Source organism: Aethina tumida, chromosome 3 (genome assembly GCF_024364675.1).
Source record: "Aethina tumida isolate Nest 87 chromosome 3, icAetTumi1.1, whole genome shotgun sequence".
Lineage (NCBI taxonomy): Eukaryota > Metazoa > Arthropoda > Insecta > Coleoptera > Nitidulidae > Aethina > Aethina tumida.
In genome coordinates, this window is record NC_065437.1 from 18,850,514 (window position 1) to 18,867,247 (window position 16,734).

The window sequence follows — 16,734 nt, forward strand, 5'->3', positions numbered from 1 at the left end:
CAGTTCATAAACAAATTAACGAAATAAAATATTGAAAAAACTAATTTTGTTTATAAAAAATATTATTTAGGTATTAATTACATTTAAATCTATATAAAATTATTATTACTAATGAGTTTCACTTATTTATCATTTATTATTCGGAATATATAATTATTTTTCAGAAAATGTCAGATTGGCCCACACCGAAATAAAAGTTATATTACGTAATCATATTATACCTAAAATGGTAAAAAATTTAAAAATTTTAAAGTTTTTTTCTCAATTACAAATTGAGTCGACCATGTATAAAGATTTTGATTTGTCGCTTTTATTTTATAAATGATGATACTAGCAAAAAAATACATTAAACAAAAATAAATGTGCAACAATAAGTTTATATTTGTGCGCTTCCTTGCTAAATAATTCATTCACATAGAGCAATTTCTAGAATGCAAGCGGACACATGGGAAAGATAAAAGGCATCTCACCACATCTATTAGCTGGGAAAGTTTCAGTTTGATACAAACTCTAAGGACGTCGGAAGTATTAACCACCGGCCGTACGAGTTTATTGTAGTTGGACAGTAGATCGTCGTAGAGACGTTTCGCGTCGGGATTACCGGCCACGGCACCATGCACCACCAGGGCCGACAGTAGCCATGCTCGCAACGTTTCGGAGGCTGAGGGAGGCATGCCGTCGATAGAGACGCGTGTCCCCGGCACTCTGGAGCCACACTGCAGCCGCACAGCCCGATTTTCGAACTCAGACTCTCGCGGAGGCGGTCGGCGGCCGTGCCGTGCCACATCGGCACCTCGGCACCTCCCGCCTTCAATACATGCCCAAGAGAAATTTCGCTTTTGTCTCCACCTAAACGGGAAACTGGATTAAGATGCCGGATGACACATTTTTAGACAGCACGACAAAAGTTTACAAAATTTATGTTGATAAATAAAAAACTGGGAAAATTTAAATGGCATGATTTAATTTATTACCCAAATTTTGTTTTCACTGTTTATTTTATGGCATGCAGAAATAGTGAATATAAAAATGGTTCTTAATATATTAATGGTTTATAATGGTAAAAATAATAATCATAATAAATGATGAATAATAGAAATTATTAATCATTTTAAATAAAAATTTAAAATATATATTATTGTATTAACCATAATTTGTTGTGTCTACTATGCAACTGGCATTTAATTCTTTAAAAAATTGAGGACTTCTTTATTTTTCAATGGACTTTTTACTTTATGATACTTCATTACTCTTTATGATTCGAACAATCCATCGTACTAGCGATTTTTTATTTATTATAATTATTTAAACATTGGTAGCAGTGAAACTGTAAGAAAAATTGTAATTCGAAGTTAGCCAGACCGAGAAAAACAAGAAAAGATGACCAAGTGTTTAAGGCTAAAGAAGTAAATGGTTTCCCATATTATTAAAAAATTTAGAAAAAGTGAAAAAAATTGCCTGAGAGAAAAACTCTGTTGTTAACTGAAATTAAAGTAAACCTGGAGGAAATGTGACTGAAATAGGTTCAGGAACTGTGAGAAGATTAGTGGATGAGGGTCCGTTGTACACCAAATATATGACAAAAACGCTGACTTCTACTGAAAATTCCCATTTTGATTTGCTTAAAAACACATTCACTAGACCACAGGACAAATAATGGGGAGGGGTAGTTTTTATTGATCTACATTCACAGTGTCCATTATGCTATGGGCATACTTCAATTTATCTGGCATAGGCTTCTTTAGACTTATTTATATGCAGGGATATATTAAACAAGAATTAGCATCCATATATTCAAGTAATGATGCTTAATAAACGTTTCGTTAATGAACGATGAGTGAAATCGATCCCAAACACAAATCTAAAATAGTGATGGATTGGCAAAAGCACCAAAACATAAATGCCCGCCTCAATTTTCAGATATCACTTTATAAAACAATATGGGAGATCATGTTTATTATCAAAATCAACATAAAAAATTTACAAATTTAAACGAAGCATCAAAGCAATTCAAGAAGCTTAAAGAATTTAAACTCATCCTATATTCTAATGCCACAGATATAGACCAAAATTATTAAACAAAAAGGATATTACTATATACAAAGAATACATTAACAATTCACATTAAATAAAAGTGTTATAGCTAAAATATTTAATATTTTAAAAAGTTGCTATAATAAAGACCACTACTGTACATTTAAAAAATCGATTCTTAAATCTGGTTCTTTCTGTTCAGCGAATAAACATTGGAGTAATCAATACACTTTTAGAATTTCCTTTTATTTAAAAGATAATAAATACAAATTTTGGTTTTATTTTCCTTATAGACTTTACAGAATTTAGATTTATCAATATTATTATAAACAATTAAAGAATCAAAATGCAATTGATGAATTCAAAAAGTTGATTGATGAATATTGTTTTAAAATTATGGCGTATGCGCCAGGGCACATCTGGAAATATAATTTTTTTATTTTTCTGAAATAAAATATACATTTAAATTAGTCTAGCTCATTTTTTATAATATTTGTCCCATTTTGCTTTCCATAAAGTCTTTACAGAATTTATGGATATTACATAAATACATTTTTAGAATTGTGGCATATGCGCCACATATAGCCATAATAGAATATTTAAATATTAATAATGTTATATTATAATATAAATTACTAATTATTTTAAATTAATAAAATTTAAAATATATTGAGTATATTTAAAAAATATATACTTAAAATTAATAAGTGTTTTTGTGTGTGAAAAGTAATTAGAACAGTAAATATATTTATAGAATATTCTTTTTATTATTAAATATTTTCTGTATTATTTCTAATACCCCTATATAATATTTACTATTTAAGATTATATACAAATATTTAATAATGACTATTGACTTAATGCAAATATGACTTGAATATTTTATTATTCTACTAACCATTTAGAAACTACAATCTTCTGCAGAAAAACAATATAACAAGAAAATTGGGTCGATACTAATTAAAGAAAGTCGAAATTATACATGCATTTTAAACAAACTGAAGTTGATTCGCCCAGTTAATTTAAATCGATAAAATCTGTTCGGAATTGGGGTACGTTTAATTAAAGTGCAGCTGTCAGTCGCGGTTGTTATTGTAATGTTAAGAATCGATTTGCCATTGTTAGTGCAGTTGCAAGGGAATATGTTGCAGTAGAAAAATAATCAAGACGCTTGAAGTCATGAAGTTTGTCAGTTAGGTGCACAAGATAAACCTCCACCAAATAAAACAAACCTTGAAGATGTCACTACTTGAAATGGAAGTTTGCAACATAATATCCGGCGGATAGCAGAACGAATTGAAATTTTAATTAAAAATAAAACAACTTTTTGTTACTTGGTTTAATATAAAAAATTAAATTCAACGAAGGATGAGCACATTTATTACATTTAAATAATATATTGTCAAAATGTGACAAACAGTAACAATTTTTTTATAAAAATTATTATGCCACATATATTACTTTTTGGCAACTCAGCTAAATGACTATTAATAAATCAATATGAACAATAGTGGTTTAAAAATTAATTCCGTAATCCGAACCGAATTTTATTTAAAAATAGTAAACACAATCCCTTTAACTAAAATTCAAAAGCCAATTGATTTTGTGTCAACAAAGCATTAATGAATGAAAATTTAATTGAATCTAGAGTGGATACATTATATTAAAACGTAAATATTAGTATATATATGTTCAAACTTAATAAAATTTAGAAATTTAATTAATTTTCATTTTACTGACGAAAAATATTATAATAATATATTGTTTAATATATAATTTTTAATTTTTCCACAAAATTATGAATATAACTAATTCTTTTACATTTTCTATAAAAAAAAATGTTAGTATGATTTCTGCAATTTTATGGCTAAAAAATTATACTGTAGGCTTTGGTTTTTTTGCCAAAAATCGTGAGGTTTTTTCTATTACTACAAACTTTTATGCTTTATAATTTAAAAAAATATTAAAATCGGGCAAAAATTTTATAACGGCGTTCCACTTTCACATGTTTTTAATGTAATTTATACTCATATTAAAATAATAAATGTAATTAGTAAAGAAAAAATAAATTCACTATCACTGTTCATTAAGTACAGAGACAAAATATATTCGATAACGAATTGGAAGAATTTAATTATTAGTTACTCCTTTTCCCCATGAGAGGAATTAAACAATTTATCTAACCTATTTTTTCCACCTCATTTGGTCGAGAAACAGGGAGAGTATAATTAAAATGTTAGCACCAACGAAATAAATTGTCACGATGCCAGGACTGCGTGGTTGGAGGTCACAGGGTTGTTTTTCAGACCTGTAGTTCAACCAAGGCATATCACCGAATCCGTGAAAGTCACATAACAATTCCGTTTTGTCATATGAAAGTGATTTATAGTGTGTTCCTTATATTTTTATATGCTGTTGGCTCTATATGTACACATTTCTCTTCAGCGTTTCAGTTTGTGCGTAAATGATCAGTCAAATATTTATGTACACATAATGATGAGGATACATAACAACGATGTGATATATAATCAAATATAACATAAAATATTTCTCCAAATTTAATATTTTGAAATTTAATTAATTTTGATTTCAAATTTATAAAAATAGAAATAAAACAAAAACATAAAAATATTTATATAGTAAATATAATAAGTAGTAAAAAATAAACACAATATTGTATTAACAAAATATTGTTATATTTCCTGATTTTACTGATAAATTTACGTTCTTATGCTAGCCTAAATAGTCTCAATAAAATATATCAAAAATTTCTCAAGGTTTTTCAAATGTGTACATTCTTTCGGCAAATATAATTTAAAATTTTTGTTTGAATATTATATTATTAAATAAAATATCAGGTTTGATTTTCTCAGTTATCGGCAAAACAAATTCACATTCAAATTTTAAAGCATGTAATTATAAATGGTTATTTTTATTTTATCTAATACTTCTAAATAATCTGTTTAAAGGATAATCTCTACTCCACACGGAATTTAATAACACTTAATTTATTTACATATATTGGAACTATATAAAAAAATTATTGTAAAGTAGGAAATTACGTTTAAGTACATTCATTAGTTAAAACAGCATGTTTCACGTAATTTCAGTGTTGTTTTGTAAAATAATAATAGTATTGATGTATATCAAAACGAAATTAAATTTTAAACAAATCTAATAAACAGTCCAACATAACATTTTTAGAATTTATTAAAATTTTCATAACCAAGTTAAAATCACATATTCGGTCAAAGGATATACATATCATCGCACGACACATAATTCACTCACTTTATTTACGTAGTGTTTGAACTATGTTAATAAAAGTAAAAAAATTTTATTAATAAATGATTATTATTAAAATGAATATTAAATGAAGCTAAAGGAATAATTGTCACTGCGAACCTTATTGAAATGTGACTCAAACAGAAATACAATAATTTCCCCTTCTCCTCTCTCAAACAATTGATTGTCTCGTCCAATGATAAAATGCACAGCTTACTTACCGCTACTCGCTGCATTCGTCCTTCTTCAACTCTCATAAACATCTATCCCCTTCACTCTTGCCAGGATAAATGCAAAATTCGAATTTTTATTGTAATAGAGTTTACAAAATTCTGTCCTTATACATAATAAAATATATATAATCATAAACATAAGAACCATAAGTTGTATAAAAACAAAATTTCCATTTATATTTTATTTATTGGAGTGATATTTAGAACAACTGTAATTTATCTATGTATCCCAAAACGAAATTAATTCCTATACTAACCTAAAAAGTCTCAATAAAACATACCCACAAGTGTTGTACTGTAATATATAAAAATAATATTGGTGTGTTTCAAAATGAATAAATGATTAAATAAACCTAATAAAAATCTTAATAATTAAAAATACCAAATACTCCATCAAATTTTCATTGAATTCTGTGTTAAAATCACACAATACAGACAGATTATTATTATAATTTCATATAAATACATATATCGTAAATCTGTATAATTAATAATTTTTTATTTTAATTATATACTGCCTATTATGAAACAATAATGGAATAAAATATTTACACATTTACGCTAATAAATCACCACAATTAAAATTTATATACCGATACGTAAACGTTTGATCTATTTAATTTGAAAGTTAATATTAAATATATTATTAAAATATGAAATTAATTTAAGCACATTAATTTGTCTAAATTAATTAATATTTGTTATTGGTATAAATAAAAGAAATATAAGAAATAAATACTTGGATATTCAGTGAAATCAAAAAAAAGAAAAATAATTATTGTCACTGCAAACCTTCTTAAAATATTTCTCAAAAATTAAAATCGAAAATTGACTCCCTCTCTCTGATACTACGATGGTAAAATTTCGTACAACAAAATATTTAAGATTGGGAAAAACAATATTCTGTGCTAAACAATATCCTTTATAATAATTATATATAATAAAATAACTGATAAAAATATTAATTAATGGGTTAACCAATAATTATAAATATGCAATGTATAAATCTATACATATAAATAAAATTGGAGTGCCTGTTTGTAATATTGAAATAACCGTTTTTTACTACATGCATATGAATATATTTATATAGGGTACATACACCAAAATAACATTTTTTACAATTTTTGTCTCTCTGTTTGTTCCGGCTAATCTCTGAAATGGCTGGACCGATTTTGACGAAACTTTTATTGCAGGTAACTAAGGAGTAACTTAGGCTACTTTTATTTTAGAAAAATTCTTTTATTTTAGAAAAATAAAGTAATGTTGCAATGTCCAAGTACTGTCCAGTACCACGCGCATGCCACCACTGGGCCGTCACGTCAGGCGCCTCCCGGACGAAGTCGCGAGTACAGCTGGTTAATCATAAAATTAATTCAAATTAAAAAGAATTGTTCTTTTTATAAAATGATTATGTCTTTTAGTTATTTCTTATGTTTTTAGTAATTTTTTGGGAATCCAGGAAGAATTAGAATTATTTATTTTTACTTTTTTAATGATTTTTCAGGAAATTAATAGTAGTAAAAAAATAAAAATCCATAAAGTTATTAAAGTGAAACTATGTATTTAATCAGTATGAATTTAATCGGATGGATTTTATCCTATAGATTTTAATAGTTTGGAAATTGATCGTATGGAAAATGATCGTATGGATTTTAATCGTATGGAAAATGATCGTATGGATTTTGATCGTATGGATTTTAATCATATGGAAAATGATCGTATAGAATTGATCGTATGGAATTAGGTGACTTAACGTTTTTAGTAATTTCTCACGTTTTTAATGAATTTTTGAGATTTTAGTAGTTTTTTTACGTTTTTATATATACAGTATGTATATATATATATATATATATATATATATATATATATGTATATATATATATATATATATATATATATATATATATATATATGTATGTATATTTCATTAAGGCTACCACTCGTAATTGCAGCAATTAATGCACCCAAGAAATTTCGAAAGTATGGCTTATTAGTATTTACTACTCATACGGGAAATTTTCTTCGAAACTAAATTGTTCGAGAGGACCGAAATTTCTTCTAATTTTGCTTTCACAATAAATTTATTTCACAATAATTTTCATATGAAATTTATATAACTAAAAATTTTTTGGTAATAGAAGTGTAATAAACAGCTTGTATGTTGACAATAATTTACAATTTATAATATTTTTTGATTACATAGTGTAAATATTTATTATAAACCAATTTTTCTTTTGATATATATGACAATATTTGCTTCGAATTTATCATTTGCTGTTTGTTTTCCTTTAGTGGAATCAGTCAACATTAGATTTCAATAAATATAGTCGTTTATCTCATTTTCACATGGATGTTCTTTTAGTTCAATACTTGTATTTAAGTTTTCAATTTAAGACAGTTTCCCTCATAAAAATGTGCCAATTCGTTATCAATTTCCAATAATTGATGTATCTATTCAACTATTATATTAGAAAAATCTATAATAATTTATTATTTAAATAATTATTTGAACAATACAAATACGTTAACAAATAATACATTAACTTTACCTATCTATTATACTAGTATAATTAAAGTATCTTACAATCAACCCCAAAAAGTTAAGTTTCGCTAAACTTATAACACAACACCGAAAAGGAAACAAAGTTGACGATGTTTATTAGGAGTGAACTACAATTGACGGGTCCATTAAATGAAGATGCAGTTTTCTAGTAACCATCGTAAATTGTAAAAGCAAGTTTAATTTTTTAAGACTCGTATTCAGGTTAACTCGAACAACACATTTAATTGTTATTTTATTTAGTACGGAAAGGCGGAAAATCGGGTCATCAGCACTATTAACGAAACACCATCTCTCGAGTTATAAGCAGATTTGCAGTCCTTTCACAGTTTCAATCTAAAAACAACTTTAACCAAGATATTGTGGCACGTTTAATTAAATTTTCGGGAAGCTTAATTCTTGTTGATCTTAACGTGAACTGAAACACAATTGGACTCCAGTCGTACCTAGAATTGTGTACAAGTTAACCAATCGGCAATTGGTAATAATAAATCTTCCAGTTGAATGAAAAATCAACAAATTATTGTAAATGATTTACATTTTTACTTTAAAGTAAAGAAAGATATGCACATTTTATTACTTATCCAATAGTTTTGAATTTATTTCTAAAATTATAAAAATATAATAATCACGAACTAAGTAAATTTAAATATTCTCTGTCCAAAATTTAATTAAACCCATTTCTCGAACCGATAAGAAACATGAAGCAAAATTTGCCCCAATTTCTGTCTAATCTCGGTCCCTTTAAGTGGAATCCCTAATATTCTTAATAAAATTCTGTTCGGTGGATTAATACATTTTAATATCTCTATTATGTTTGGGTTCTCAAATTAAATTTTAGCGAAGTATTAAGAGTAAATGTTAATTATAATTGAATAGACTGAATAATTTCCATTGGTTAATGTCGTAATTTTAGTTTTCATTATCAAAGTTTTAGGTACAGCATGATTTGGATCAGCTAACATATTGGACTAATTTCATATTTTGAAATTGCAGAATTCCATGTTATATTATGTTTACTTTCAGTTTCTAACTGTTAAATTACAATAGCAATAACATCGCAAAGCCGCTTTGAACAGTTAATACACTTAATTTATGTGTACACCTGTAATATTTGATGGAACGAAATATGGATGTGTACGTACATCCACACACATAACAGAGCGAAATGCCATTGATATACGAATTGATGTTAATTCCCATTGTCCTCAAAACCATTGTTTTCAAGTAAATAATCAATTTGGAATTTAAAATTAAGGCAAGCTGGAGATAAGGAAAACAAGGATGTAGACCAATATTTATGAAGCTCGTCACATAAGCCGAAAATTTAAATAATACTCCCATTATTTAAGGGACTCAATGCGGAGAGACGAGAAACAAAGGAATAGGATTATGTAATTAATAAGTTTCGGATTGATTAAGTTAGAGTTGGTTACTGTCGTAGAAGAAAATCTGCATTAATAATGACATAAATAACTTTTTTTAAACTCTGTATATAATAATATGCGGTATACATTTTTTTTATCATAAAATTTCCATCAAATTAAAATCAGAGTTTAATTTGTTAATTATGAAATTTATTGTTACAATATTAAATAAAGCAAAAATGACACTTTGTATAAAGTAATATGATTGTATTTTATTAACCTTTAGAAAATAAATGTTAACTAGTTATATTTCATTCCCTGTCAACAAAAATCGATACCGAACTAATGAGAAACACGGTAATCAATCATTAACACTTCGCAAAAGTTTAGTGGATGATCGACACTGACACTGAACATTTATCGTCTTATTCAGAAATCTTCGGAGATAAATCTTATAAATAATTATAAAAATCTTCCGGTAATCGATGTTTTAAATGACGATAAATTTCTTTAATTATTTATTATACCATAAATGGGCCTAATTTATTTTTAATGCATAATGCATAAAGTTAAGGTATACCTTGAATTAAATTTCCTTTATTGTATTCTGAAATTTGAATTTAACAGTGCAGTGGTGAATTCATTAGCTTTAACTTCAAAAGGAAAGCAAGAAACATAATAAGTAAATTAAGTTAATTCTACATCAAAACTTGGTCCAAAGGCGGTTCCCCGTAACCACAACAGAGAATTATTAAATTTAAAAACACTGAAGTTCAGTGAACGATCACAAAAACAATCAATTTATTAAGACCCCTCCTTCGACTAGACCTTTAAAGTTTCCAAAATTAAATGGCGAGTGAAAAACTAATGGCTGATAAAAGTTCAGATACAGGGAGAAAGAAGTAGTAGCAGGACAGCAACATCGAAACAACCAATAATTGGTTTCACATCCGCTTCTTTCCAAAATCACCCCACAATTTAATGGACGTAAGGGTTAAAAAAATAAACATAAAGAATATCATTTATCATTCGCATATGGTATCAAGCAACATTAATCATTGAAAAGGACTGTTAAATTGATTTCTCTGAAACTTGGCCCAGATTTATTGCGTCTTTTAAAACCAAAAAACTTATGGTATATCTTTCAATTCAAACTTTTCCTGTTAGAAAACCTCACTAGTTTTAGTTTATGAAACGTTACATTTATATAAAATTCGGAGTAAATAAATTATTTTTATGTATTTAATTTATTTTTAAATAAAATATAATAGAAAATTTGAAATTAATAAAAATAAATATATGCATAATTATTTAATTTGCTAATTTGAATAATAGAGTATTAAATATTTTTAATGCTCAATCGTTTAAATATAACATTTTTTATTATTATTACTTATTGTGCTATTGCAATTTTTTATTTTGAGAAACTTTTATAATTACATAACACAATGCGTTAAAACAAATCAATACAGCAGAAATCTTACGAAAATGCATTACAGTTTCCTTTAAATCAAATTCTGCATTGGATTTTGTGAGCGCATACTTCTGCCATCTTTGAGCTGTTATTGAAATATCATCCTGGACAAAATTTCCTTTAGTACTATTACCATACTTGATGTAATTGGAAAGTAGATGGCAATATAAATCACAGAATAATTTCCCTGAAGAAAAGAGTTTGGCGATACATCAGATTTCTTTACAGGTATTTAAAATATAATAATTAGACATTCATTTATTGAAATTTAAATTAAAATTGGAAAAAATCCTTACACCACGTTTTAAAATCTTCTGAGTCTCTGCTAATTATTTTCGAAATGTTTAAAAGTGACTATACATAACATAATATATAAATTCTTTACTTTCATAAATTAATAAACTTCTTAGTCAAAGGATATAATAATGTAGTCTTGTTCGATATGTAAATAGTATAATAGTAGTAAATCACTAGTGTCATCTTCTAAAGTAGACATCTCCAATCATTTGTCATCAGATAAATAAATAAATTTAAGGAACATATTCGTACAAAAGATTAAATTAAATTATTATACAGTAAATAAATTATTTTCAATTTTTTATGTATGTCGCCTTTTTCGTTTACGCCTACGGTCCATTCTTCCTCGTTTCAAATCACATTTTTGGTAATGTATCTCACAATTTGCTCGTCCAAGACCAAGGATAGATGCTTTTAAACCATCAAGCATGGATGTGGCTGAATTTACATTTTTAGTTACTCTTCCAGACATCCAACTCATCGCCAAGCTAAAATATTAAAATTAAACTATAAATTTTTAATGAAATCACCATTGATACCTCCAAACTGGAATCCACAATTTGTTATTGTTTTCAAGAGTTCTTGAATATTTATTGTTATCGCACAAAACTTTTCTAAGACATTCACCGTTATCGCTATTTGCAATTAGAGCCGCTTCAATTGAAGTCAATATTCGCCGAGCTAATTCATTTAATGCTTGATTATTCGGATTAGTTATAGTTGGAATATCCCTTTTTAATCGAAAATTGAAAGAGTCTTTTCCAGTCCCTGTGCCTGTTCCGGCATCCCCTCCACCAGTACCCCCTGTCCCAGTGCCTCCAGTTCCAGTACCACCGGCCCCGGTACTAGTACCACCAGTTCCTAAAATATTTTAATTATCATATAAGAATTATTTGTATTACACAACGCAAATTTTAAACTTATAGATAATTATAATGCATGTAATATTGAATAATAAATAATAATATTTAAAGAAGGATGTAATTTAATTTATCTATGTAATATACTTTATATACATATTATTATTTTAAGCAAATGCCCATACAGACCAGTTGGACCGCCGCCAGTGCCTGTTGTACCACCGCCAGTACCAGTGCCTGTTGTACCACCGCCAGTACCTGTGCCTGTTGCACCACCGCCAGTACCCGTACCTGTGGTGCCACCGCCAGTTCCTGTAGTGCCTCCACCTGTTCCCGTTGTACCACCGCCTGTTCCTGTAGCACCCCCACCGGTGCCAGTAGTACCACCGCCTGTTCCTGTAGTACCTCCACCGGTGCCAGTAGTACCACCGCCTGTTCCTGTAGTACCTCCACCGGTGCCAGTAGTACCACCGCCAGTCCCTGTTGTACCACCACCTGTTCCAGTTCCAGTTGTACCACCACCTGTGCCTGTGCCCGTTGCACCACCGCCAGTGCCAGTGGTTCCGCCCCCTGTACCAGTTGTGCCACCACCTGTTCCAGTTCCAGTTGTACCGCCACCCGTTCCTGCGGTTGGGCTCATGCTCATGGGCATCATCATGGCAGTGGCAGTAGTAGTTGTAGTTCCAGTATTCTGAAATATGTTTTTGCTTTTATTTGACGTTCAAAACTGGTACACTTTAAATTGCTATTAAATATAACATAACTTTTAAATTTTATAATGAACAATCGGAATAATAAATGTCTCCTTTTATCTTATTCATATTAATTAAACTTTTATACAAATTCAGACTAAATACTGTAATCAAGCGGGTCAAAGTACTCTACAAAATTGTTACTTACCGTCATGGATATGCACATGATTACATGGATGACGAACATTCCGAACGACAAGTAGGCAAGTGCCGTTAAAGCAATTTCAAACAAATCAGAGAGATCGTGCTCTTTATCGCTGTGGTTTTCTGCTACATATTTAGGTGGATGATGAATAATATGTTCGTGGTGTTCATGAATAGTGTGAGTACCGCCGAAACCAGTTGCTCCACTACCCGCAGAATGGGCTTTGAAAAAGTATATATTTTTGAAATTAATGTAAACAATAATAAAATAATTTTCTCACCTCCATGTGCACCAGGACTAGTGTGATAGACATCTCCATATTCGGCATTTCCGTATGATATAATGCCTGGGCTACTATGGTATCCAACTCCACCACCCTGATACGTATTCCCAGTTAAGAATATTCCTCCGTTATGCCCTCTGTGACCCAATTTAGGTGGAATACTACTTTGAACGCCATATCCAGTCACTTGAGTATCATATTCTTCATTCGGATCATCCTCTTTGTCATCGTCGACTTCAATATAGTCATCGCGTTTTTTAGTTCCTTTATCGTAATGACGATATATATCTTCTAACGTGGTGCTCCTTGAATATTAAATGTTAGCATTGATATAAGACAAATTATGTCAAAAATGGAAACCCTGATTTCAATAAACACAACTGCAAATTTTAATTTTAATTTCAATAGATAAAATATTGATAATTGAGAAATGAACGTAGTATAAAACAGAAAGCTTGACATTGTCATTACTTTTGTAATGTACACTCATATTGTATTAACATTGACTGAAATCAGAGGAGTTTTGTTTTTATTTTATTAACGAACAAACATACTTAGACAACCAATTTTTATACGTAGATGAACCTTCGTCTTCCAAAAGATCGTTTTTTACATTTAATTGAACTTTTGAACTATTAGATATAACAGAGCCTGCCCCCAATCTTCTTTTAATTCGAGAAATTGTCATATCGTTTATTATCTGTTCAGCTACATAACTCCTACATAGATATTCGTTCATCATATTCCTGAAAATTTCATTTTTAAAATAGCAATAAATAAAATGATAATTCTAAAATAAATACAATAAGTCTAATGAAATTTGTATCAACATCTAAGAAAGTAATAAAAAAATTATTAAATTAATGAAGAATACATAATTAATAATATTAATTTTTAAATTGTACAATTAAATTAAAAATTTATTAGAAATAAAATATTAAAAGGACAAAATTTAATTATATAGTCATCTTAATTAATAGTTATCTCGGAAACTATTATTCTTTAGTTTCGTCCTTGTTGTTTAGCTCACAATTAATTAATTAATAAAATTATTTTTAAATGTCAACAAATTGTATATTTATTTTATTTTTATTATATAATATTTTATATTTATATAAATTATTAGTCAATAATATATATTTATAATATATGAAAAAAAAAATAAATAAATACCTGTGAAAACCCATGGTTTGCATAGCTCTATCAAATGATCCATCTAGTGGCTTTTTCATATGTAAAAAGTCATCGACACTTTTATTCAAATTATTGGAAGATGTCTCAGGATGCTCCAACATCAGTAAATTTCCTGGCATAAAGTCTTCAGATAAAATATCGTCCACATCAATAACATTGTTAGCGTTAAGGGTTGAAATCATTGTTAAACACGCAATTACATATAAATACATTTTTTGAATACAACTTGTCATGTTTGTGCTACAAAATCAGACTGAAATCAACTAAAGTATAAAACATCAAACGACGTTTAACGGCTTTTTGCGAGCAATTTACGAAATCATCTAGTGGAACATTACTTTAAATAAAACATGTAAAATGATTGCTGTAACAGTATTTAATAAGTGAAAATGTACCTTACCTATTTATCATTTGACACATTTTGTAAACTTCCAATCTTAATTAGACAAGTCAAATTAATTTTCAGAATTAGTGGTGTAGAGTGTATACGAGTATTTAAAGGTGTCTAAACATTAAAAATTCAGAATATTTCCATCGTTATATTTCAAAAACCAGAAATAAATAGAAAGAAATAGAATTGAAAGACTTTAACTAATTAACCATTTTAATTAGCAATATATTTGTAGATAAATACAAAAAATGTAATTAGATAATTACCATGGTAGTAATTGCCATAATTATATCAACTTATTAAAGTGTAATAAAAATATTAGCTCTACTATTTGAATTAGATATTATTTATTGCTTTTCGGTTATTATTGTACATACTATGCAACCAGTCAATATTAAGTACTCAATTTTATTCTCTAAAACATTGAGTACTTTTTATTTTTCAATGAACAAAATTATATAAAATTTTTACTTTATAGGCTTTTGATCTTCTGTCTTCTGTAAATTTAAATTGATTATTTATCCTTTTTTCCTCATTATAATTATTTAATCATTGGTCACACTTTGTGGCTAAATAAGTCAACTATTTCCCATATTATAAAAATTATAGAAACGTGATAACCACGAATAAATCATAGTTCGAAAATCGATAACTGGATAATTAGAATGTCAAAAAACTATCCACTTGATGAAAATAACTCAAAGAAGAAGGTTAGAGGATGTGGCGTTCTTTGGGCACCAGACCTTCAAGAAAAACCCAGGCTTCTACTTAAAAGTCCAATTTAGAGTTGCTTAGGATCATATTCATTGAACTACAAAACATTATAAATGAGTAGATTTAATTTATGTGAGATTTAATTTATAAAAATTGTTGTTGCTGCGTATGTTAGATATCCTACATGGTTAAAACTACACAAGAAGTTTGTTATATGGTTGAATTATCAGGATGCTTCAATGCCATAAGACACAAAATTTTTATAATAATAGCCATTGTATATGAAAATAATATTCTAATAATGCATAAGACATAACTAAAAAAATAACTAATCAATATGAAATAAAATAGCAAAAATGTTAATAAAATCTATTTATGAACATAAAATGTGGTAACACATTTATTTACAGTATAATCATATTAGTGCTAAATATGTAACATAGTGATTTTTACTAATATATATTGAAGAAACGTTAAAAAAATCTAATTTTTCAATTAGATGTGTGATAATGATCATGTGTAAATAAATATTGGACTTATTAAACATGCAAATGTAATGTTTTAAACATGTACGCATTTAAAACATGCGCCATTATTAACGCTAATGAGCTTAATAATAGCACTCCTCGAAGTGTCGTCCCATACCATTGAACATCCTAAATACCGTGCTCCTATTGGACGATCGGGAAGCTTGCGCGCCGGAGAAATCTTTTCACTTGAAGCTGCCCCCCTCTAAGTAGCGGCTTTTATACCTATTCGCTGTTTTACTCTATTGTTGTAATAATAAATGATTTCTGTATTTACAGGTAACGTGAAATAACTCTCCTAAATGGGATATATTTTCCTTTGAAAGCGTTCAAAAGTGGTTTTATTAGATTTTCTGCAAATGGAATTTATAACAGCTACTTCACGCTGCACGCAACCTGGATGCCTGTCGACCGAAGGGGACGAACGGGATTTGTATTGTGTTGTCTACAAGATCATAATTGTATACACAATAATGCAATAATGTATTTTCTTTTGTTAGAATATTCTATAATATTAATTTTTAAATATAAACCATAAAACAGGATTAGGTCAAAACAATTCCACAAGCTAGTGATTTAAATTTATTTTGTACATACTACTTTGAAATTATAATT

General features: G+C 28.2%; 2 protein-coding genes across 3 annotated transcripts in view; one reads left to right on the plus strand and one right to left on the minus strand.

Annotated features, from left to right (window-relative positions):
* Window positions 1-688, minus strand: part of LOC109593859 (acetylcholine receptor subunit alpha-like) — a 77,206-nt gene extending 76,518 nt beyond the window's left edge. The window contains exon 1 of the mRNA XM_020008975.2: window positions 471-688. Within this exon, the coding sequence (XP_019864534.1) occupies window positions 471-674 (204 nt within the window). The 5' untranslated portion in view covers window positions 675-688. The remainder of the gene's footprint in view (window positions 1-470) is intronic.
* LOC109593864 (troponin T) overlaps window positions 1-16,734 on the plus strand; it is a 168,468-nt gene that overhangs the window by 55,426 nt on the left and 96,308 nt on the right. The window lies entirely within an intron of this gene.